The sequence below is a fragment of the Manacus vitellinus genome, unplaced genomic scaffold (assembly GCF_001715985.3).
Source record: "Manacus vitellinus isolate BGI_N305 unplaced genomic scaffold, ASM171598v3 scaffold_12_pilon, whole genome shotgun sequence".
Taxonomy (NCBI): Eukaryota; Metazoa; Chordata; class Aves; order Passeriformes; family Pipridae; genus Manacus; species Manacus vitellinus.
Window position 1 is genome coordinate 7901599 of NW_021938949.1, and position 23757 is coordinate 7925355.

The following is a 23757-nucleotide window of genomic DNA, read 5'->3' on the forward strand; positions in this document are numbered from 1 at the left end:
GTAGGGAGACAGTACTGATGAGAGTCCTGTGTCTGGCTCTGACCTTTCAGGAGCTGTTGTGCTGTTGTTCCTCAGAGAAAAGCATTGCCTTTTCTGTGGCCTGTTCCACAATCCATTTAGAAAGGCGCTGTTAAGAGCATTAATTCCATTTTGAATTTCCATTTGTCCCGACCTTTTCAGTCTCCTGTTCCAGCATCCTCCATCCCCACTAGTTTTGTGTCTCTTCTGGAAGTTATATCGATGGTATTTTTTAATGGCCTAGACAGTGCTAAAGCTGCACCTCGGCATTTTAGAAGCTTCCATGAGTGAAAAAAAGATGATCCTGTATAATATTTGAAAATTGCCAGCAGGGGTCAGGCTTACAAATAATTTAAACAATCCAAGCTGCATATTTAAAAAGGAGACATTTCTGTGCTGAACATGGTGTACCAGCCTCTGTGGAAAAGTGTGTAACTTTTGCCCGATGAACAGGAGAGATGACTTTTTCCTTGTACCTGAAATTGCTGTTGCATAATGTTGGGATATTGGCAGATGGGTGCATTCTTTATTGTCATGGTGCAAGGATTTTCAGGTTAATTTAGATAATTTAAAAGTGAGTATTATCAAGCAAGATAATTTTTAAAAAAAATATTCCAGAAAAAGGATCCTGAGAAAATTGAATGCAAAGATCCATGCATTAGCACAGTTCATTCCAAGAAATTAACATGTGAAAGGTGAGGGTCTTGAAGAAGCATCAAGGTTTTCTACTCTGTACTTCAATGCAAGCAAAAATGTTATATCCAATGTTTTATATGTATATATCTCCTGCCTAACAAGTTTGATAGAGTTCTCCGAAGGATTCACCAGTCATTTGTCTAAGGTTGATATGGTTGATCTAATGTGCTTGACCTTTCCAAAAGCTTTGAGCCAAAGGTCACAAAGAAACTTTATTTGATGGAATAAGAAAGAAGGTTCTTTGTTGGATTATTAAGAATATAAAAATCCCAGAGGTCTGGCTGTCCCAGTGTACTGTCTGTGGGGATGACCAATGGTGGATGCCCATGTGAATAGGGCAGAGCTGCTGGGGTGCCTTGTCAGGAGGCTCTCCTGGCTTCTAGTGCCTTGTCTCCAGGATTTCCTGAGCCAGAGATACTATATTATCTTTCCAGTTTGTAAAGCTTCATGCATTTTTCTTCCATTAATTTGCTTATGTAATTCAAATTTAAAAGGTGGAAAATCAAAGAATAAATGTTTTTACAGTGCTGAGGGTTTTCCACTAGACCCAAGAATAGTTTTTATTGGGAACTTGTCCAACACAAAGAGGAGTTTGTGGGTAGTGAGGTGGCAGACTTTGAGATAATATGAAATTATTCAGCTTATCAGAATGTTCAGGGTTTCAGAAGAATCTCACAGTGCTTCTCGAGATGGGAAATGAAGTTGTACGTCAATAATTGCCAAACTCATGAACATAACAAAAACCACATTTACTTTTACTCTCACAACACTGAGCTCTAAATGAGCTGTTGTCACTCAAGAAAGAGATCTTACATTATTGAGAACAGTTTTGTAAAAATATCGGGTAGGTGTTCTGTAGCTACACATACAAATAGAGTACTGGGAGTTATTGGAAAAGAAGTTGAGAATAAAACAGAAATCCTCGTTGTGCCACTGAAAAAATCTGAGTGCTGCTTACACTTCCAGCTTTTCTCATAGCAAAAAGTCTGTATAAAACTTGAAGGAACAAGGAAGCACAATAAAGATGAGAAGAAATATGGAAAATCCTTGATGTGAGGAAAGAGTAAACAGAGATTCTTCGGGAAATAATAGAGGAGGCCTGTAATGTGGTGTGGAGAGGGGAGTGCAGTACAATAATTCTTGACTTTTCAAAGCAGAACTAACGGGCACTCAGTGAAATAATCACATGTGAAGTATAAAACAAACTGAACTAATTTTTCATACAGCACATAATTAAATTGTAGGACTTACTGCCAAGGAGTGTTGTGAAGGCCAAAAGTATAAATCAGATCAAAAAGAGATTTGATGCCTCATGGAGATTTTAGCTGTTGGCGGTTATTAAACATGATGGTCTAGGATCAGTGTGTGGTTCAGAAGGTATCCAAGCTGAATTTGCTTTATATTCAAGTTATATATTTTTAATATACTTTTACAAATTATATTTTCATCATATAAACATGTCACTTTTAATCATGTGTTTCAGCTGCCTCAGTAGTGTGACTTTGTGGTACTGAATACAGGAATAATCTGATACTGCTTGTGATTTCATGCTTTATTTGGTTATTTGTGGTGGGACCATGCAGGGACACACAAAGTCTATTAATTTTCCCTTCTTCCCCAGGCTGAAAATTGAGGAGCTGGAAGCTGAACGCAGCAAGCTGGCAGAGGAGAACAGAGCTCTGGAAATGAAACTGGAGAAGCTCACTGTGCAGGTAGGAATGTGGAGGTCCAGAGCAGCTGGAGAGCCTGACATGGTCCATGCACTGTAGCTGTTCTAACAGATGTGACCAAATGCTTCCAGCATGGAACTTCCCATCCCTCAATCTGGGCAAGGCACCTTTGGGGAGCCTGTGCCAGCTGCACCAGCACACCTGTGTCTCTGTTATTGGAGTGGTGTGATGTCAGATGCAATCACACAGCTGCAGTTGTCTTTTACAATGCCTTTCCCTAGAACCTCTTCTTCTTGGAGCCTTAAAAATTGCTACATGTTAAGTATCTCCACTGCTAGAAGTTGTCTGTCCCCAAATTCATTCATGCCAAAGTGGGAGCGTAAACAGAGTTAACTACATGGAGCCAATGTGAAATTTTGAATTTTGTTGGTATTGAAGTTTCCACTCTGCTGCTGGCAGCAATGGAGGCAGAGACCACTGGTGTGTGGCCTCATTATGTAGGAGTTTTCCAAGCCAGGAGCTAGCAGTGCTGTTGAGAGGATGAGCTGGCAGCATCTTCAGACCGCAGATGGGTGCAGAGTCAGACGGACGGAAGGTGTGTTCCTTTTGCTGTGCTGTTGTGTGTGTCTTACCTTTCCCTGGGGAAAGGTAAGTGCTGTCCTCTGCAGCAGAAGGTGTTCAGCTTTTCACTCTGGGTAGATCCATGAAGTCTCACCCTCCTTGAAGGAGGGCAAGGGTACCTGCAGCAGATAAGTGGACTGACTGTTCAGCTTGCTGTCACCCTGGGAACAGCTTTCCTGTGCAGAGGAGGGGCATGGGAGTTGCTTCAAACTTTTGTAGTGTTTCCTCTTGAAAGGTGCTGGAGCAAACAAGAACCTGAGCCTGTTTGTTTAATCAAAGCCTATCCTGCTATAAACAGTTTATCTCTTCCTTCTGTTCTCTCTGATACACTCAGCAATTTTAGTCTCTTCATTTTCCTTGCTTTTCCTCTTGTTTTCCCTGTTTTTGTATAAAATGCCTCATGGTAGAAAACCTGCAGGTTTGAAATTACTCGGATTTCAGACAGACCATTGATTTCATCCTGACATCTATTAGAGGTGAATCAAATCTTTTTTTTTTTATTACCAATTCCTGGAGACAGGAGAAGCGACAGCTTTGATAAAGCGGGGATCTAAGAGCTGCTGAGCATCTCTGCTGAGCCATGTTTAGTGTGAAACCTGTCACCCAGCTCTCCTTTAATTGGGTTTCAGTCATCAGAAGGAGATGAAGGCTTTGGGCTGGTGTTTGGATGCTTAGGTCTCCAACAAACACAACAGCAGCTTTGGTTTCAGGGCAGATTACAATTCAGGTCATGTTTAATTTGCCTGCATTGTGTTTCAGTGAATACTGGCTTTCCTAGAAGGCCTGACCAGAGGAATTCCCTATTTTCTTTGTGATGTCTCAAGACATCACAAGAATCTGCTTTGTTTGCTCATGCTGCTCTTGAGATGCCAAGTCTTGAGTAGCAGGTCTAGGAAAGAGAGATCTGCCAGTCCCTCAAAAGACAAGTTAGTGAGCTGAATTCAGGTAGTCCTGCTCTTACATCTACTTTGCCAAGGCTGGGGACATGGCTTTAACTCTGTATTTAACAGGAGGTAGCTCCCCCTTCCTTAACTTCTCACTTGACTTGTGTCTTAGAGCACTGGATGCCAAAAGCAGCTTCTTTGAAAGGAGGAGTAGAGAGGAAAGTGCAATTAAAGGAATATGTGAGCTGAATGCTAAACTGTCAGTGATCAGTGTGTGCCCACCTGAATGGCCAAGAACTCCTCAGAGGGGAAAACATCAGCCTTCCCAATTTTTATTCACCTTGAGAATCGAATATCTTGACAGGCCAAGCTTAGAATGGCTCTTTTAACAAACACACTGAAAGAAGGTTTGTTAGAGTGGAACCCACAAAGTTAAGGGTAAGCTTAGAAATTTACCTCTTCTGTCAGTGCTGAGCAAATATGCTGAAAATGTCATTAGACACTCAGATAAGGTCATTGAAATGTTGCTGATTTGACATGTTATTTATTCCCATCTCTGAAAGAAATCATCAGGAAATGATGGGTTAAAATAAGGTCCGTATCATGAAGGGAAAAGAAAGCAAGATAAACTATGTGCTGAAATCACAAGGAAATTTTACTGAACAGAAAGATGACTGAAAGGACAAACATGGGAGAAGCATGGCTTCAAATCAAACAAAGTAGGATGAGGGCAATTTCTGGCAAATCTTTATCTGCAGTTTCTTTATTTTTTTAAATGAAACCTCTGAGTCTGGAATTGTATCTACCAAATGAAAGATACATAGAAGGGACATATTAAAGCTGTGAATTTGGAAGGGGCAGGTTGTAGAATTAAGGCTCTGACTGCTTTACATTGGACTGAAGTCTGTTGAGTTCCCAAAGCTGCGTGTGGTGCTTGAAATCTATGGAATTACAGAAAATATTTGGTAACTAAAAATGTCACTTTGACTGTATTGCTGTGTGGAAAGGAGTAAAGTTTCAAAAATGTTTGCCTTCTCTTCACAGAATCACAGAATCAATTAGGTTAGAAAAGAACTCTAAGGTCATCAACTCCAAGCTTTGATGCCACGTCCAGTGTTTTTTCCTAAACTCCTGCAGGGATAGTGACTCCTCCTCCTTCCTGGGCATCCTGTTCCAATGTTTAATCACTCTTTCTGTGAAGAAGAGTGATTTTGTATCTGAGCATTGGCATATGAATTTTGCTGATTTCTGCAAAATAGGCTACTCTGTGAGCAAGGGACCCTGATGGACTGTCCAGAGGGCAAGCGAGCACTTGGAAAAGTGCTTTTGTGTTGTGTGACTCACACTCCTTGAGCTTAGTATTAGCAGGTGAACTGACACACTGATAGCTCTCCCCAGCAGTGTATATAATATCTGACATCTCTTTGTATTCTGTTCTTGTGTGGGGACAGCTGTGAATTATGCCTGAAGGTGCTTTCCACCTCCACGCACCCCATCTTCCAAAACCCCTTTCCTCTTGACACCTGGCTGCAGGCTGCATTGATTTTCCTTCACTGGTATAAAGACTTTAGCATGGATATTACTCACTAGTCAGGTCTTTACTGCTAATAAACCCCTCAGATTACAAAAACACAAGAGATGTTGAACTGTGGAGAAATGACACCCTGTTGAGGGTGTCCAGGACATTATCTTAAGGAAAACATTTGAAGTGTGGCTCAGGAGAGGGATTCAAATAATATGAAAAGAGTAGGTTTAAACAGACAATTTTATCTTCCTTCCTTACCCTTCTTTTTTCCCATGAAGCAAAAAAGACTTCCAGGAAAGCTGGGCTGTCAGTGCTTGCCCCATTGTGGGCAGAGAGAGATTTCAGAGAAAGGTTTGGTTTGTTCAGTTATCTGAAATGATCTCCACTGTCCTCCAGAGCTGCTGATGGAAAAGTGCAGCTCCATGCCAGGAACAAAAGAGACTGATCAAATCAGTGCTTTTTGGATAAAGTGGGAGGAAAGACTTGTGAGGAGTGTTCAATTAGCATTTCTTACTGCTCGGAGCCTTGTGTTTACAGGCAACCAAGCGGATGTGAAGTGTTCCTTATGCAAATACTACTCTCCTGCTTTTCCTGCTCTCCTCTACTCTTGGAGCTGAAGAAGAGATTCTTCAAGGTTGGCTGCTTCAAGGAAGATTGATTAAAATCAGCTGCAGTTTGACTTAATTGGATCCATATGCTTGGAGAGGGAGCAGGACTAGTTAAAGTCCTCGTAATTAGTTCACAGCTGGTTGGTGAGAAAAATCAAACTCCAGTTAGAGTTCAGATAAGTGGATCTGTATGGATAAAAGGCAAGGAGGGGGTTGTTTTTTTCTTACACTGAGATGTGTTTGGGCTTGAAAATCACCTCTAGTCCCATAGCCAAGCTAGCAGTCTAATCCCTTCTAGCGTGTGCATGTGTATTTATGAGGCTAAATGGAAGAAGTCTGTATTTTCTTGCTTGTTTCTGAGTAAAAGGAATCATCTGTGGATGCTGGCAGTCAAGGAGACCTGAACAGGGTGGCAGAAAACTGGGGGAGGATCTCAGGGACTAGGCAAAACCCAACAAGGGTAAGTTTTAAAGGGTCTGAATAGTCCAACTTTGAGTGTGATGCCTCTGCTCACAGTTGTTTTTGTTGTGTTTGGTCTTTCTGCCAGTAAGACAGCAACAGTCTTAAAAATGCAATATTATTGGTAAACATTGAAATAACTGATTTTTGCCTATTATCTCAAAGCTCAGAAAGAGTTGACTTAACTACATAGTGGGGGGACAGTAATCAGAAAATTTTCCCCAGACAGAAGCTGGTATTTATGCTAAATTCTGCTGTCAGACTAGAAGGGATCGAATTCCCTATTACAGTGTCCTTGAAGGAATTGCCTGCAAAAAATATACTCCACAAAGTATTGAGGGTATTTTTTCCTTCTGGCATGACTTCATTAAGGTATTTTGAGGTGTTCATTAATGCATGTGCAGGAGTTCCTTTCTAAATGTCTAACTTTGCTATTGTTATCGACCATTTTACATTTTAAGATATTAATCTGGTTAAATTAAATCTTAGATTTTTCCAGGCCTTAAAGTGATTATTTTTGCACAAATTAAAACATAAACCACTTGTCCATTTCGGTGGTAGTTGTGCTCTAGCTGTAATGATTGGAAGATAAGAGAAAAGCAAGTTCTGCAAGCAGAAATATAATAATTTTTTTAGTAAGAGTAGCTGACATAATTGGTACAGTTTGATACAAATAGAGTGAGTGTCTAAAGATTTGCTCTACTTGTCTACTTTAGGTCATTTTAATTGGCCTGCCTAAGCTATCAGGAACTTGTGATGGTTGCTCCCACCACAGCAGGAGGCTCTGCAGGGAGAGTAGGTGAATGCTGGGTTAGGTTCTCCAGAAGTCAGATGTCCATAAGTGCTGAAAGTGCTGGGTATCCAGAATGTTCACTTTTTTCTCTTTTCCCTTATCTCTGCAGCCTTTGTGATTGGGCTGGTCTCCTCCTTATTCTAGTACTGTATTTTGATGGACTAACAAACCATTTGGGAGCCTGTACCCCAAGGGAAGGTGGACAGGGAATGTTTTTCCTCTTTAAGCATTAATGACTCATTTTATGTTTAGGGCTTTTGCAGCCAGGCAGTGACTATCTTGGAGTTAAGAACCCAAGGCAAAGCTGAGGTTATTTAACAGTCTAACTGTTCATTTTGTGACCAGTGAAGAATGATGAATGAATCATTGACACTGTTAAAAAATTTAAAGGGGCACAGTCAACCTTTCAAGGTTCTCTGATTGACCTCAGATGCTCATGAGTCTTCTTCCTGGATTATCTCCATGCTCTCCCTTTTCATAAACTTCCTGTCCTTTTTTCTTCATATGTGCCTGCTGAGGTCTGTGTTAACCTCTGTGGCACAGCTGGTCCCCATTGAAAACCTCAGGTAGCCAAGTTCAGCCCTTTATTTTTCTGTGTGTGTGTGTGTGGGGGGGGAAGCTTCTTTAAATGGTTTTGGACAAACCACTTGGCATCTCTTCAGTCAGGTATGGCTTTTGGCAAGGTGTAGGAACAAATTTATGTGGGCTTCAGAGGGACTTAATTATGAGATAGAATAGCTGAAAACATGGAGCAGGAGACCCAGTAGAGAGAAGATGAGGGAGAAGTGCAGGTCCAGGACTGCAGAAGGTCATATCATATCGTGCTGCCCCATTCACCCAGTGCATTGAGTTTCATGGGAGCATGTGGGAGTGGAAGAGGAACAGAGCAATTTGTGATCCATTCCATAGACTCCCAGATTTTATCAGCAATAAGCTCATCTCTTACAGGCAAAGATGATCTTCTAAATTTCACAGGCAGCAACAAGGGTTTCACTGGCGTGAGGAAGTGTATCTATCTGCTCAAATGTGTATTGGCAGAGACCACCCTGTGGGTCACTCCACAGTTTTGCTCAAAACACCAATGAAAAACATGTGATAAACATCTGTGGTGCCTTGGTTAAATTTATACCATCTCTATCAGTTATTGATCCAGTAGCTCAATTGCAGCACAGACATTTCACTCGAGGATTGGCATTTGTAATTCCTAACCTCGTTGTAAAGGTATTTCCAGGTAATTGGAGCTACCTTTACATTTTCAGGAGTCTCCTCATGACCTAAATGCCTCTGTTGCTCACTGCATATAGAAGACATGATGGGTATTAATTTATGACAGATCAGAGATCTGTAATGCTTGCATAGAACACTGGAGCATATTCACACAGCAAGTTGGCTGAGATTGCAGCAGGGACCAAGTGAATCTGGTACTGTGGGTGACAACAGCACTGGAGGTGGGATGGCACCAGCAGTAACATGCCAGGCAGGGTTAGAGGAGCACATGGAGTCACCCAGCATGTCCTGGTGGCTGGTGTGAGCAGCACCTGTGCTGTTACACCTTCATTTCAATTATCACTTGAGCTAATTAGTTGAAACTATGGCCAGACTGCTGCGTGGGTGTCTCTGGTGTTCACAGTGAACTGCTAAGGGGATGTGCTAAAGTGCCACCCAAATGAATGGGAGGGAAAAGAGCTTCCCCATTAATGTGCCTATAAATTATGCTAGAAGGATTATACCTGTTATTTGGGAGAAAACATGATGTATCTTGTGCCACGTGGATTAGGTAGTGAAGAATATCCCAGAACTGGTGTAACACAGAAGGAGTGTAGAACTTGCTGTGATCCAGCCCTTGGGGATTACGTGACACTGAATTAGCTGGGGCTATGCAAATATTTGTACATGTTAATTCTAAATACATTGCAGTTATTAGAATTAGCAGAAATTAGAAACATTCCGTGGGAGTGGAGAGGAGAAGCATAAACGTGTCAGCAAGTTGTAGTTTTGTCATTAGGTGGTTCAAGGAGAAGCTGTTTGATGGCCTCAGTGGCCCTGATAAATGTGATGTGCAAAGTGGATGTCGAATAAAACAAGGACACGCTCAGAACAGACTTGCTAATGTTTGTTAACATCAGGGACCAGGAGTGCACAGATTCGCATTTGTGCAGGGAAGTTTTACCAACATGCCCTTTAAAAAAAATTTTTTTAAAGGAATTCACACATTGAATATTAAACACCTGAAGCTCTATAAATTCTGCTGCCAGAGCTGCCACCGTATTGTTTATTTCATGCAGCACCTTTCTCAAAGTTCTGCAGAAACTGATTAACATTTGCATAATACATTTAACACGAAAATCCAGAATAAATTCATTAATGTTCCTCTGCCGCTACCCTTGAAAATATCAGCAGTTGTGTGGCATCACTAAGCTCATTAGATGAGCAGAAGGGGAGGAAGGGTGAGTGCTGGATTTCCTGAACAGCTCTGAAACAGGAAAGGTCAGTGCGCTGTGTCAGTACCTGAGCGGCAGCACAGAGACCTTGGAGCAAGCAGAGAGGGAGCTGGGGCATGGGAAATGTCCTGCTGGAAAAGGTTGCTGTACCAGTACACATGAAGCACGAACTTTAGGAGGTGCCATCCATGCTAGAGTAGAAAAATCAGTGGTGAGCACAAAATGCAGATGAGGTGCTGCTGCACTGAGGAGGAGGCTGTTCCTGGAGCACGTCCTGTTTTGCAGGGGCAAACACTGGGAGATTGGTCCAGTCCTGCTGTGGTACAAGGAAACTGGCTTGGAACAAACCTTAGTTTTCTGAGTGGGTGTTGCAGAATGATTGATGAGGTTTTAAAAGTCCTGCAAGACTTGGTTGCATGGCAGGGTGTCACTAAACCCCTAAATCTGGGGTGTTCTGTATGTGTGCACTGCTTTCATGAGAGGATGGGGACAGAGACGCCAGTCCTTGGTGTTCTTGTTTGGTAAAAAGATCAAGGATGTACAAAAATTAGTAACTACAGCTACACAGTCAAACTCAGAGTTGAGTATGTAAAATGCCCACCCAAAAACTTATAAAGTGAGCTAGTAAAGTAGTATAGTAAGCAACAACTCCAGAAGGCTCCTGTGTGTTTCACTGATCCCCAGAATCACCCTGTGGGTGAAAGCCAAGGCTGAGGAGACAGACATAACCATTTTAAAATGAGACTTCACTTTTAAACTCCTCTAATCTTACTTATCATACAGCAAAGAAAAAGCAAAGTTTCAGGAAGTGATAAGAGTGACTGTCCCTTTATAGTTTTCTTGTTTTTCTCTGTAGTCATTCGATGGCACAAATTAGTTTTAAATTGTTCTTTCTTCATTTTCCATTGTTTTTCTGCTGCTTTGAATTCTGCTACCATGTCACAGAAGCAAAACAAAAATGTCATTTAGACCTGTACAGCAAATAACACTTCGCGAGGTTTGTTTACTGAGGCTTTGTGTTTTTTCTCAGATTTCTGTGAGTACCACGTTCTTAAGTTACAGCTCTCTCCACTTTGGGCTTTTAGCTTTTCATTACTTGTTATCATTTCAGCCTTTGTTTGATGACCCAATTATTTTCGAGTTTTTTGATTAAAACAAAGTAATAGGTCACAGTTTCATGCTGCCCTGGTTTTTACAACTTCTGCTGCTGTGGTCTGGCTTCTTGCCACTGGTCTTTGTCAAATCAAAGTTTTCCATAATATTCTCCAGCAGTTTTTTTCTTCTGATGAAGATACTCTGGTTATGGTGCCACATTTTTCCTTTACTACTCGGTATGCGGAAAACTCGACACCATCTCTTGAGAGACAGAAGACCAGGATGTGTTACCCAGGTTATGGAAAAGAAATAAGTCAGAGTTTAGCAATGTTTTTTGTGTGTGTGATGAGGGGAAGAGGAAAATCTGCCTGTTTCACGTTGCAGTGAAGAGCAGGCAGCGGTTGTAATGATGTTAAAATAGACATGAGGAGATGGGGAGATGCTCTGAGCTGAGCCCCTGATGGAGGTGGCAGCTTTCATCAGAGAAACACGTTTCCTTCATGTGACTTCTGCCAGGGGGATCCAAGCATGTGAGATGCTGATAAGTTATCTTACATATCCCAGAACTCTTCTCTTTGATCAGACTGACCTACCACCTATTTGACACGTGGAGGCACAGATTTACATTAAAAAAAAAAAAAAGAGTTTTCCCTGAAGAATTTTATCAAATAGTAGGAGGGAAACTTGATGTACCTCTGTCACTCAAATGCTTTGCATTGAGCATTCACTCACCAGACCAGGCTTGGGAGGGATCAGAGCTCATGATGTGCCCAGGCAGACCCAGGGGTGTGTGTGGGGAGAAGTAACTCCCCAATGTCAGAGCATCTCTTCCAGCATTACCCTGAATGCAGTCAGATCATGATACAGTCTCTTCCTAGTCCAGATTTGCCTCAATTTCCATTTGCTGTTATTTGATAAGACTTTAGAGAGATGTAGATCCAGACTAGTCAGAAAAAAGTAATTGTTTTTGACAGCTTTCCTACCTAGATTTGAAAGACAGGTAACAGTGGAATGGAAGACGATGCCTAATTTAGGTAGAAAGGCTGTTCTCTGTAAATGAGGATAGATAGTTGGGATGGCAGGAGAAATGAAATGCTGTAGGAAGAGTATCTTTTAAAAAAAATCAGTGGTGTCACACGAGGTGGTTCTGTGTGTAGAAAGGAGCAGAGGTGTCTGTAAAGCCCAGTTGTTTTCCATACAGGTGGGAGTGTTCCCAGGTGTTCCCTCACATCTGTATTTACCCGAACATGGGGTTCAGCTCCATCAGGAACTCTGCTGCTTCCTCTGATCAGCACTTAAACCCCACGTTTCCTAAATGATGCAGAAGCTCTGTGCCTGTTCTTTGCATTTTTTGGCAGGACATTTAAAATGAAATAAAAATTCCCTGAAAGCTGTTGTGCATGTTGGACATGACATAAGATGTTCACTTGAGATTGTGACCTTTTTGAACAAAGACTCTGCTTTTGAAAAGTGGGTTCATTGTGCTTCTGGCTCTAGTAAGATGAAAAACTTGAAAAAACAGTAACATGAAGGCTGTGCAGCAAGGATGAGCTCTCCAGAGGTCCTCTTGTGTATTTTTGGTTGTCTTCCAGTGGATACATTCTTTCTCTCTGTGCAGTACTACCACAGTTGCAATCAGTAGTAATTACAGAAATTTTCTCATTTTTATGAGTAGGGGGATGTGAAAAGCTCTTGACAGCACCCTCTGCAAGGGAGCTCAACTGTGGAGCTGCCTTCCCTGTAGATCCATCACAACTAGAGTTGCTGACCTTAAGGTTATTTCCCAAGGAGTCAGGGCTTGCTCATAGGTCAGTCTGTTCAGTGAGCAAGGAAAAGTGTGATTAGATATGTGTGAGCTCTTATGATTAATGTTTACATGGTGAAGCTGCCTGAACATTTAAATACAACACCAGGGAATTTAATTTTATATATATATATATATATATATGTTTACAGACAATTATTAGAATGCATGCTGTTGTTTTTAAAGGTAGACATGACTTGATATATATGGGCATAAAATAGGAGTGTCACTGGGATTGTTTCAACAGAATCCAACTGGAGTGTGGTCAGAGGGATGGTAAAGGTGGCCAAACAGGGAGGGAAATAACTGCTCAGAAGGGAGAACAGACAGTGGGTGTGGGCTGTGGCTTCTTCCATGGCTATGCTACAACAATGGCAGCTGTCAGACTGTTTCCCTCAGGCTCACAGAAGTTGAAATGAAGGAGGTGGCAGCATCATAAACATTCATTAGGATCCTCTTCAGGTGGATGGTGGGAAGGAACAGTGATTGTATAATATGAAATGATTTGCCCAGTGGCTGTGCATAAACAGTAACTTCTAGGGCCAAGTAGTTTGGGAATTGAATGTCAATGTCTTTTGACCTTTCTGCTTTCTCAGAATCTCTGATATCTTCTTAGTGTGATGCTGCTGTTGACACTTCTTTAAAATGTCTTAGACCTGCATCTGTACCTGGAGATTTTTATGTGGTCCATTCTCTGAGCATCTCAGAGAAAAAAATACTGGACATACTGCAAACCAGACCTGTCAGTCAATTCACCAGTGTATTCCTCCTAAGCCTGTGCTTTCATCCCTCCTGTCTTAGCTCTTTGGCTATTTCGTTCAACTTAATACTCTTTACTGATGTTCCATGCTTCTAGGGGATCAAAAAGATAGTCTGAGTCCTTTAGATATGTGTGAAAGTTAGAGATGATGCCCTTCTACCAGTTTACTCAATGATAGCTTGAAAACTTGTAACTAGGCAAGGCTGTTTCTGAAGTATTTATTTCGTTAGGCAGACAGCTCAGGAAAATGTTGAATTTGCTGCTTGGAGCAGTTAAAGCCCTTCAGAATCCAATAGTTTGCCCCATAGCCATTCCTCTTATTGTTTCAGTTTATCCAAAAATCTCTCTTATTCTTGTAAAATCAAAATGAAGATGAGATGACTCTCCCCATCTGAAAAGATTTCAGTACTGCTTGAAGTCTCCTTGCACTGGCAGAAAAAAAAAATTGAGCTTTGAGCTTGAACTGAGAGACAGATAAGATCACCAGGAGATTTCCACAGTAAATGCAGAATATATTCTTCTCTAATGGATTCTTAGTGCTGTCTGGCAAGTAATTGAATTGCTTGGGTGGGAAGGGAGAGGGGACTGGGTTGTTGTCTTTTTGTTGTTTGGTGGTGGGTTTTTTTAAAGCTCCCAAATTTTGTGAGGGTAGGAAGGAAACAGTTGTTTCTCTCTGCATGAGACAGGATGTCTGTCAGACATAGGGTAAGCTAATTAAGATGTCACTATATGTACATGAGGGTGATGAGGCAGAAAGGACCATCACTTCCTTGGTTCAAGGGGCTTGTCTGTGTCTTTGCTTTTATCTACTCAGTGTGAAATCTGCAAGTAATTCGTGCTCTGGGGGTAGAAATGGGGCCGTTGGGTAAATCTGGGCTCTCTCTCTCCCCCACTGGAGTAAAGCAGAAAATAAATCCATTCTTGCTCTGCTGCAATTACTGAGGCAGTCTGACTCCAGCTGGGCCATAGCAAGGATGCTGGTTCCTGCTGTCCCGCCGTCGCCAGCACTGCTACTCTCTGTCACCACAGCAGTGCTTACAGAGGGTAGCACTGGCTCAGCTGGGAGGTCTCCACAGCCCATCTCTTTCAGGGCACAGCACATGAGGGCACAGAAGCAAAGCAGCATCTGCCTCTTTCCCACCCTTTTGTTTAAAAGTACGAAGTATGTCCTGATAAGCCAAGGGAATGATGGAGAGAGATAATAACACACCCTTTGGTATATTCTTTGGAAACACTCGATGGCCAAGAGGTGGTCCAAGCCTTACAGCCTGCATCATTGAAAAACACTGAACAACAGCAAAAGGGGGGGAAAAAAAAGGGATGATCATCAGGGAAATTGCTATAATGGTAAGATAATTAGAACACAGAATGATTAACATTAGTCAGTGTGCTGCATTGGCAAGGACTGTGCAAGTTGACATAATAGGCTTCTTCCATATCAAATGTGCAGTTTTTCAACATTCAGTTTAACACTTTCATGTGACTTTAATAGAGTTCACAGCTGAAACAGGCGTTTGACTCTCATGTGACATTGCACAGTACCTTTCCTCTCCTGTGGCTACTAGAAAGGCCTTGTTTCTCCTTTGTGTCTACTGATACTGAAGGATAAAAGCGCTGCCCTCACCGTGAAGTCCTTCTGCATTGTTTTGAACAATAGCCTGATGTGAGTTCCTAGGCATACTCTTCCTGCTGTGCCTCATGGAAATGGACTTCCCTTAAAAAAGGTCTCTGAAATTCCAGAAAAAGGTTGTCTTCTTCTCAAGGAGAAAATATAAGGGCTTAGGATAACCAATACTGACATTCTCTTCTAAAAAATACTTTTATAAATGTCTATTGCATCAGAAGACCCTCTATTTGTTGTCTTTACCCTACTGCTTGCAGATTCCCCCTACCAGTCCTCACATGTGTGCCCTAGTGATTCCCTTGGATTTGCCAAAACTAAACTGGTGCAGGAAATGAGATTTAGCACCACATTTAATAACTGGGTTTGTAGCCTGATTGAGTTTGGAACAGAACTTTGAATGCAGAATGACCTCAGTGAAACCCACGTGGTCCACATCTCTTACTGGTCATTGCAGAACAGTAAACATTTGTTCTCCTTCATTACTACCAACACCACTGGCTCAGGGACCAGGACATCGGATGTTTTGTCTCCCTCCATTTTCCCTGGTTTCTTCTGATTAGGCTGGTGACGTTTTCCCAGGATCTGCAGTGGCTTTACCTTTGCTTTGATTAGGTGTGGACTGGTGTCTGTGTTGGGGCACTTGCAGCACCGAGATCAGATGCATCCTTCATTGCAGCTGATAAAATCTGATGGTGCTCTGTGGCAGAAAATGCCCTGACCTCATAGTGCTTTTTTTTTTTTCTTGTACTCCTTTACTGTGTAAATAAAAAAGTCCTTTTTCCTTAAACTGTGGGAGAACGCAGTGCCCGAATCCCCCCTCTCCGCTCGGTGCAGGGCCCTCGGAAAGGAATTGCAGTCACGCAGCTGTGCGGTGAATATGTAAAGGGTGTTCTGTGTGGTTTGTGTTTTGTGGATTATTTTCTCACTCCTTTTGACCCTTCCTCAAATGAAATTCCTGCACTTCATCCGTTCCTCTGGGCTGGGCAATCAGCAGCTACGATCGAGGGCTGTAAGGAGGCAGTGGTCGGGCATACAAAGCAGTCGCATTAGGACTGAGGAACCAGGACTAATGGGGAGCAAGGCTGGGAACAGAGACAGAGAAATATGGCAGAATAAGATTCATTAGGGATCAGATTCAATAACTGTAAAATGATGAGAAGTTTATGATCAAAGGCTTACTTCAAGCATTTTAATGACACAGTCATTTAATCCGTTTAAAGCAGATAGATAAGGAGTTAAGTGAAATCTACAGCAGTCGCCTTTCTGAGCTGTTTATGAACCTGTTCCAGGCTACAGATCACTGTGAAAGGCACAGGATGGATGCTTGCTGTAGTAATTGAATAGTATATAATGGCCTACCAGGCTTTACAGGCTGATTTACATACAAGGTCAGTAAAACTTAATGCAAACACTTGTGGTTTGTCTTATTAGTGTGTGTGGTTCCTCTGCTGTTTTTAATGTGTACACTGCTAGCAAGAGTACTGAACGAAGGAAAGGGCAGAATTATTTTAAAGCCTGTCTGTATCAGGAAATTTAATTCCCAGTGGGTGTATCTCCTCTAGAAGGAGGTTTGGTATCAGCTGTTATGGTGACAAGATTCAGATGGTCTCCGACACTCAAACCCTGAGATCATCTCCCACAGGAATTACACATCTGAAAAAAGCCAGAGGTGTCAAGGGGGTACAGAAGTTGTTTCTCATGTTGTCCTCCCCCTGTTGCACTTGTGCCACCCTCCGTCCCTCTCTTGCTGACTCTCCTCAGTTAGTTAACTTCCTTCCCAGCTTTTCTTCTCAAACATTTATAAACTCTTTGGACAGTTGGATGGCACTTTGCTGCCTGTGACCACTGAGTACAGCTGAACTCAGTGCCTCGTTCTCACTGCCTTTCAGCCACTTGGACACCACAAATTTACAGCTGGAGTCCTGCGTGTGCCTTGCAAACTGCACCTTTTTCTATTTCCCAAGTAGTCATTCTCCCCTTCAAAACTGTCCCAACACACACACTCCTGGGTTTATAATGGAGCTAACAGCTCCTACGTCCCACATTCTCCTTCCACAGGGGAGTCCTTCCCGTTTATTAAGCCCTTAGTCCCGTGCACACACTGCTGTGGAGGAGCAAGCAGAGGGGGCTCTTTCTCTACTCACAGCTCGAGGCTTGTCAGGCTGCTGAAAGCAAAGTAGTGGCTGCTGCTGCATTGTTTAAGGCAGTGTTACAGCACGGTCTGTGCGTGATGCAGACACGGGATCAGAGCTGGTATCAAGCTGGTGGGGAACAAGGAGAATTTCCCAAGGCTCCAGGCCATCTTGTTTTCTACTTACTCAGAAAGTTGCTGTCCCGCAGTGGTATTGATTAATTTTAAAATAGGGAGGTGATAAATGGAGAGTTCAGGTGGTTCTGGTAAATGTGACTGCAATGGATGAAGGCGTTTAAATCGAGCCTGGAATATCTTCCCTTACCTCATGCTGGTTTTCTTGCTTGTCCTAGGAGGGATCTGCTGATGTCTAAGAGCAACAGCACAGTCCCATGGAGGGACCTTCTCAGCTTTTTTCACTTGTTCTTTGCACAGCAACCACCTGCATCCTCTTCCTCCAGCTTGCCTCTCCCACAGCAGCTCTCTTTCTGCTGCGATGTTTGGGATGCCTGTCACAGCTGCTCAAAGGCTGTGTGTGTCTGAGAGAGACCAGCCAAGGCTGAAGATTACAAATCCCTTGCAGCAAGCCCTGGCAGCCAGGCTGTAGATCAGGTTTTAAGCAACCTTGGGTCCACTGTCAGTCTGCACGTTCCCATTTCCTGAGAGAGAATTGGAAAGTAGCTTGCTTGTTTGAAAATAAGTATAATTTGTCTTTTAAAATGTTAGCACTAGCAGACAGATCTCTTGTTACTTCACTTCCCTCTTGTTCTTCAGTGTCCCTTTTTTTTTTCCAGCTACTGTTCCTTCCCAAGAGCTTAGAGACTGAGCACTTGAGAGCACTTGTAGGAATTAATATACAAAAAAAATGGATTTTAATCCATCTTCTACTTCCAAGTACCTTCTTCTTTGCGGGTGCCTGTTACACTCCATTTTCACATGACTATTTCAGTGAGACCTGGACTAGCAGCAGCTGCCCAGATGGGGACTGGCAGTGCAGCACAGTGACTTACCCACAGTAAGAGTAGTTTTCCACTCCCAACCCTGTGTCAGGGACACAGAAATGAGTCAGGAATCTCCTGAATACAAAGGGTTGACTGGTAGTAATGCTCACTATTCTGTGGTGGTAGTCTGTCCCTGACAGAAGCACAGGCCAACAATAGGGTTGTCATAAGCAAAAAACTCAGGACTCAGGCTCACTTCTTTACTTATTTATAAATATTTGGTCTGGAAAAGTAAAACCTCCCACATGAATGTTCATGAGGGGTAGAGGCAGGAGAGAAAGCTCAGCAGCAGCAAGGAGAAGATGGTTCCACAGCAGAGCTGGGGACTGGTAGCACTGCAGAGTTTGGGGATGTGGCTGTTTTATTGACAGACACAGGTCTGGCAGGCAGGAGGTGTGATGCAAATCCCAGCTCTGCTGTGGGTAAAACAGAGTGTAAATAAACTGCTTTGGTGGAATTTATGGATAATTTCCCTGAAACCTTGTCCCTTGTGCTGCGAAGGAGATGCTCAGGGCCTTGGCCACAGCAGTCTCTGTTGGCACGGTGTGGTTTGGAGAACACAGAGGGAATGAAACAATTCTAAATGAAAATGGTTTTTCCAAATCCACCAGGTTTGGTACACTGTCAGATTCTGGCACAGTTCAGTTTGCCTGGAGCTGAGCAGCTTTGGCCCCTCTTGGGCACAGCTGGTTGATCTCACAGACATCGAGCCCTTGGACCCCGAGCTCCTCCCAAGGAGGTTACATGGACTGCCTGACCCAAAATTTGCTGACCTTCTCATCTGGGAGAGCAGCACTCCTGGTTTCACTGGTTCTTTGCCTGGCAGTGTTCTGTTTTGAATAGGAGACTATCTCATTTAACAGCTTTTGAGAGAGACAAACATATTTTGTGTGTGGTTTAACTTAATATACAGGCTGCAGAGCTGACGTGAAGGCACTGATCAGTTCTTACAGTTGAGATAACATTCAGAAAACAAATTAGAGTTTGCAGTTGGTACAGATCCAGGCAGAATTCATAAAATTGAATAGTATTTTCAAGTTCAGTGTGGACAAGCTCATTACTGATCCAGAGAGACTAGGCATGTATTGAGGAATTAGGGATGTTTGGGATTTTTTCTCATTAGTTTAGAGAGGCAACCACGTTATGGTCTCCTGTGGGGCTTTTGCAATGTGGATTAGAATTACTGGCAGTGTCAAGGAGGTAGTTGGGGGGAACCAAGTTTGAGATTAGTGAGCTGGGTTTATCTATTGCAGTGAAGTTGGCTTTCTCAGTGGGTCAGCTCATGATGTTCCATGTCTTTCCTGAGGGCAGAACCATAAGTTTTTAGCTGTCTGAACCTGTGCTTGTTGAACATGAGGGACCACAGTCATGTTGTTATTGTGACACGTGCATGCTAGGGCAAACATAAAATGGAATTTCAGGAGGAAATTGTGCTTGTTCAAGATGTTTGCTTCCCTGCTCCCCTTCCAATTGTGCTTGTTCAAGATGTTTGCTTCCCTGCTCCCCTTCCACTCTGCAATCCTTCAGGTGCCTCCCCAGAAGTGCTCAAAACTTGATGGCAGGTGCTGCCTTCAGAGGGCAGCTGTGGGAGATAGATGGGGAACTGGCAGCAGGATGTTAGATGGAAATGAGAGAAATAGTTTTCATTAAAGCTTTGGCTTTAATGAAGATGAACATGTGTGCAGAATGGTTATTTTACAAAGAATGTGTACATGTGTGGTCAGGAGTGACGTAGATAGAGATGTGTTTGTGTTTTTTGACTTCTAGAGATTTCACATCTCATCTTTGTTTCTCTCTTCACCATCTCCCAGCAAAGTAGTTCTTAAATTGACTTTACTCCCTTTAAATCAAGATGGAGACTCCCTAGTTTAAAGCCTTGGAACCAAGAAAGATGGCAGGTGACAAACCTGTTTCCATTTTCTGATTTTTTGCCCTCATAATTACCAAATTACCCTTGTAGTTTTCCAGTGAGCTGGATTACATCTGTATGGATCAGCATCCACGTGTTCAAGTTGTCATTATGACTGTGAAAAAGACTTTTCCTTTAGGGGAAAAAAAACCCACAATCTCAGTGGCTGGATCTTAAGTGTCATTCTAATTTTCCATCACCTGAGAATTTGAGCAGCTCTGCCACTCTGGAATATTGAAATGAACATAGATTTGAAAATATTTTTATATTTAGAAGCATTGATTCTAATATAATTTCTCTACAAATTAAAACTCTCCTTGAAAAAGATTAAACTGTCAGTGATAACATCTAGGTTCTTGTTATGTCTAAGAGGAATAAATGCTGAAGTTACAGAATTGTCTGGAGGCTTATAAAGTAAGAGGAGGAATTAATGATATGAGAGAGAATGGATAAAAGTATTGGATAACAATTTTTTGAATAGGAGGAAGTGGAATGAGTTGAATTTTAGGTTTATGGCCAAAAAGAATACTCATTTAGTCTGATATAACACAAAAATACAGTTTTAAGTGAAATCTGCCCAGTGACTTGTGGTTGCTCCATAGACTCTTTTTAATAAGATATCAAATATTGATTTAAAGACACCAAGTAATAGACAATGTATTAGTTTCCCTGGTTAGCCATCCCTATTAAAAATATATATTATTTCCATTTCTGTGGCTTCACTGTGAAGTGAAGCTATCAGGTTCTCGCTATGCTTTTGTTTGCTACATTAAAGAACCATTTAGTGTCAGATTTCCACCGAAGACCCTGATCAAATTGCTTCAACCTTCTCTGTAGCAAATGAAATAGTTTGATTTCCATTTATTTCTCAGTGGAAGACGTGGTTTTCAGACCGTGAATCATTCATGGAAGTCTTCTCACAACTTTGCTTAATTTTCCACAACCCCCTTACGCCTTCACACCTCTCCTGGGCATGTTATCGCTGTAGGGGTCTCATCAATGTTGCCTTCAGGGACAGTATTGTTTCTTTACTCCTACTTAATGATACATAAAGATCCTCACTGTTCCTTAGTTTTTTTTCTCCCCACAGTATTAAATTAGAGGTAATCCTTAGTTATTAACTGTGGCCAAAAGCTCTCCTCACAGACACTGTCTTCCAAAAAGCACCTGCTGTGTTGTGCACCTGAGACTATTCTGTGCTCCAGGATGTCTCACAGTGCATTTGAATTCATGGGGAATGATTGTGCCCAGCACAATCAGATTTCTAAGTTATCTTTGTGGGCCTCATTGTTTGCTGCAATTCTGCCTTTGTGTTATCTGCATATTTTGGTAGGGATTTATTATTTTCTTATGTATCTTAGTGAACGTGTGCTGCATACAATCAGCCAAAGAAGCAATTCTTGTTGGAAATGTCACTATTAGTTCAACAGCTTTTGGGCCATTTAAAAATTGCCATAGTCTGATTTTCCATCATGCTGGTTGTAAAAGAAAATGTGATTTTGATACCGAGGCAAATATATTACAGAATTCCTATTCTGTTATGTCAACACAGTTATCTTAGTTAACTAGACTTGAAATCTCTTCAAGTCTGTTTGACAAGACCTGTTTTCCATGAAATTGTGTTACTTGCTTTTTCTGATCTTTTCTTCTAATGGAGCCATGTATCAGCCCTGTCTTGTGAGTTAAGGAGATTTAGTTTGCTGCATTCTGGAAGCTTCATGAAAAGTGAACAAGGCAGCAGATAACTCGATCTGTATGAGGCGAGCTGGTTAATCTCATTTTTCAGTCTTCACAGTCTATTCACCAGCCGGTGCTGCCTCACTCCAACTGCAGTAAAACGTGCAGATCAATACTGCCAATGGGTGATTAGCAAGTTGCAAACTTCAGTAAGCAAATACATCCTAGTCAAGGCTTGAAGTTGGAGAAGAAAGTGGAGAAGGAGTGATTGAGTGGGCTGAAATAACGACACCAGATATTTCCTCTGAAGTGAAATGTAAGCATTGTTGAGCTCTGTTAAGCAAGATGATGGCAGAGATTTGTTCTCCTTTCACAGTGATTACAGAAAATACTTTTTTTCTGAAATCACTAACATCAAATGTGCTTTTCCCTTATCACCTCTCTTGATCTTACTTTTTTTTTTTCTGTTGACCTGCTGGAGGATAAAAGTGTCTCAATTTATGCAACTGAGATTTTTATTGTTATTCTTGAGACCACGTTTTGCTGGTTCACTCGGATGAATTCTGAGGTGATGGTCTACTAGTCAGTCTCAGTTTCGAGCAGAAACTCTCTGGTTTCTGTCTGTATATTCCAGACGCACCAAAGGCAATTTTGAGGTTCTGCTCATGAAAACAATTCAGAATAAATGCCTTTAGCTCCCTCTGAGACAGGGAGTGCAACTGAAGTAGCAGTAATTTTAAGGTATTAAAACTGCATTAAAAACAGAACAGTGACTGAAATATGAAAAAGGACCAGGTAATTGCTACAAAGAATGAAAATTGCATTCTCCGTAGCAAATGTGGTCTGACCCCTGAAAGTCAGGGTGATTGTGTGCTTAAAGATGCCTCCTGAAAATCCGTGGTTAGAGAAGTGCAGGAAGGCTCTCTTTCAAGTTCCAAATGAAGTTGAAAAGATGCCTTCTCAACTGCAGCCAGGCTGTGTTTCTGAGTTATGCATGTGTTGTCTAATTAAAACTTAATGGGAAAGAAGTAACTACCGCAGTGCAGGAGCGTGTTGTGGTAGCTGTTGTGTAAGGCTGAACTGTCCTCTCCTTGGTGGTTTGTTGTACGAGGGCTGGAGAGCTGGTTTCTCACTGAGAGACACTAGAAAGCTGGAATTTCTTCTCATTCACGATTTTCACTCCTAAAAATGTTGTGATACATGTTGGCAATGAGGAAAGTGATGATAAAAATGAAAGCCTGAATTTTATATGGCAGGAAGTACTGTGCTTTAAATGAGGTTTTGGAGGATCTTAACAGTTTAGGGGTTGACCTGGCAGTCATAATTCTGGAAAAACCTGGCAGTAAAATTTGAAATCATTGCCCCTTCACATCTCTGTGCAAAATGTGCTGGTTGCTCTCCAGTCCATTAGCACAGTGACGTAAAGCTGGTGAAATAAAATCAAACAGGAGGCAGGACAGTTGTATTTCAGACCATTAAGTCGCACACTGTTGTTCGGACAGTTTTGTGTCTACCAAATATATTTCAAGATAGATTCGGGCTGGGTTTGGCTCAACTTTGTAGTAGTCTAAGCTTGAATAAGGAAGACGTGTTGTTGGGGATGAAGTGATGTAAGTCAGGTTTAGTATGTTTGACAGAGTCATTTTGCTGATGGGTTGGTGATCCCAGTGTGATGTTGTTAAGCGTTTTCCCATATGTTTAGCTCATTTTGCATTTAATTGAAAAGGGATGAATTGTAATTGAAGCTTTGCAGGCAACCAAGAAGTATTTCCCCCTAGGGAAAGCCAAGAAGGTGTATTTAAGCAGATGGTTGTGCTGATATAAGTCACCACCTGGACAGTCTCACCCAGCACAGGGGGTATAAAATGGTGGGGGATGCACCTTATGTCACCTACAGAGGTGCAGCTTAAATTGTAAAACCTGTTCTCATGCCAGAAGTGTTTTTCTTTTTGTCATAGGAATAGACGGGTTTAAACTGAAACTTTGCTCCATAGCCAAGGCTCAGGTGGATCCCTTGTGCCACCTGTGGATGTCTGCTCCT

General features: G+C 42.0%; 1 protein-coding gene across 2 annotated transcripts in view; it reads left to right on the forward strand.

The window, feature by feature from the left end:
• MAD1L1 (mitotic arrest deficient 1 like 1) overlaps positions 1-23757 on the forward strand; it is a 351231-nt gene that overhangs the window by 193505 nt on the left and 133969 nt on the right. For both annotated transcript variants that reach the window (XM_029957937.1, XM_018067302.2), the window contains one exon: positions 2336-2426. In XM_029957937.1, coding sequence (XP_029813797.1) covers positions 2336-2426 — 91 coding nt within the window. The remainder of the gene's footprint in view (positions 1-2335; positions 2427-23757) is intronic.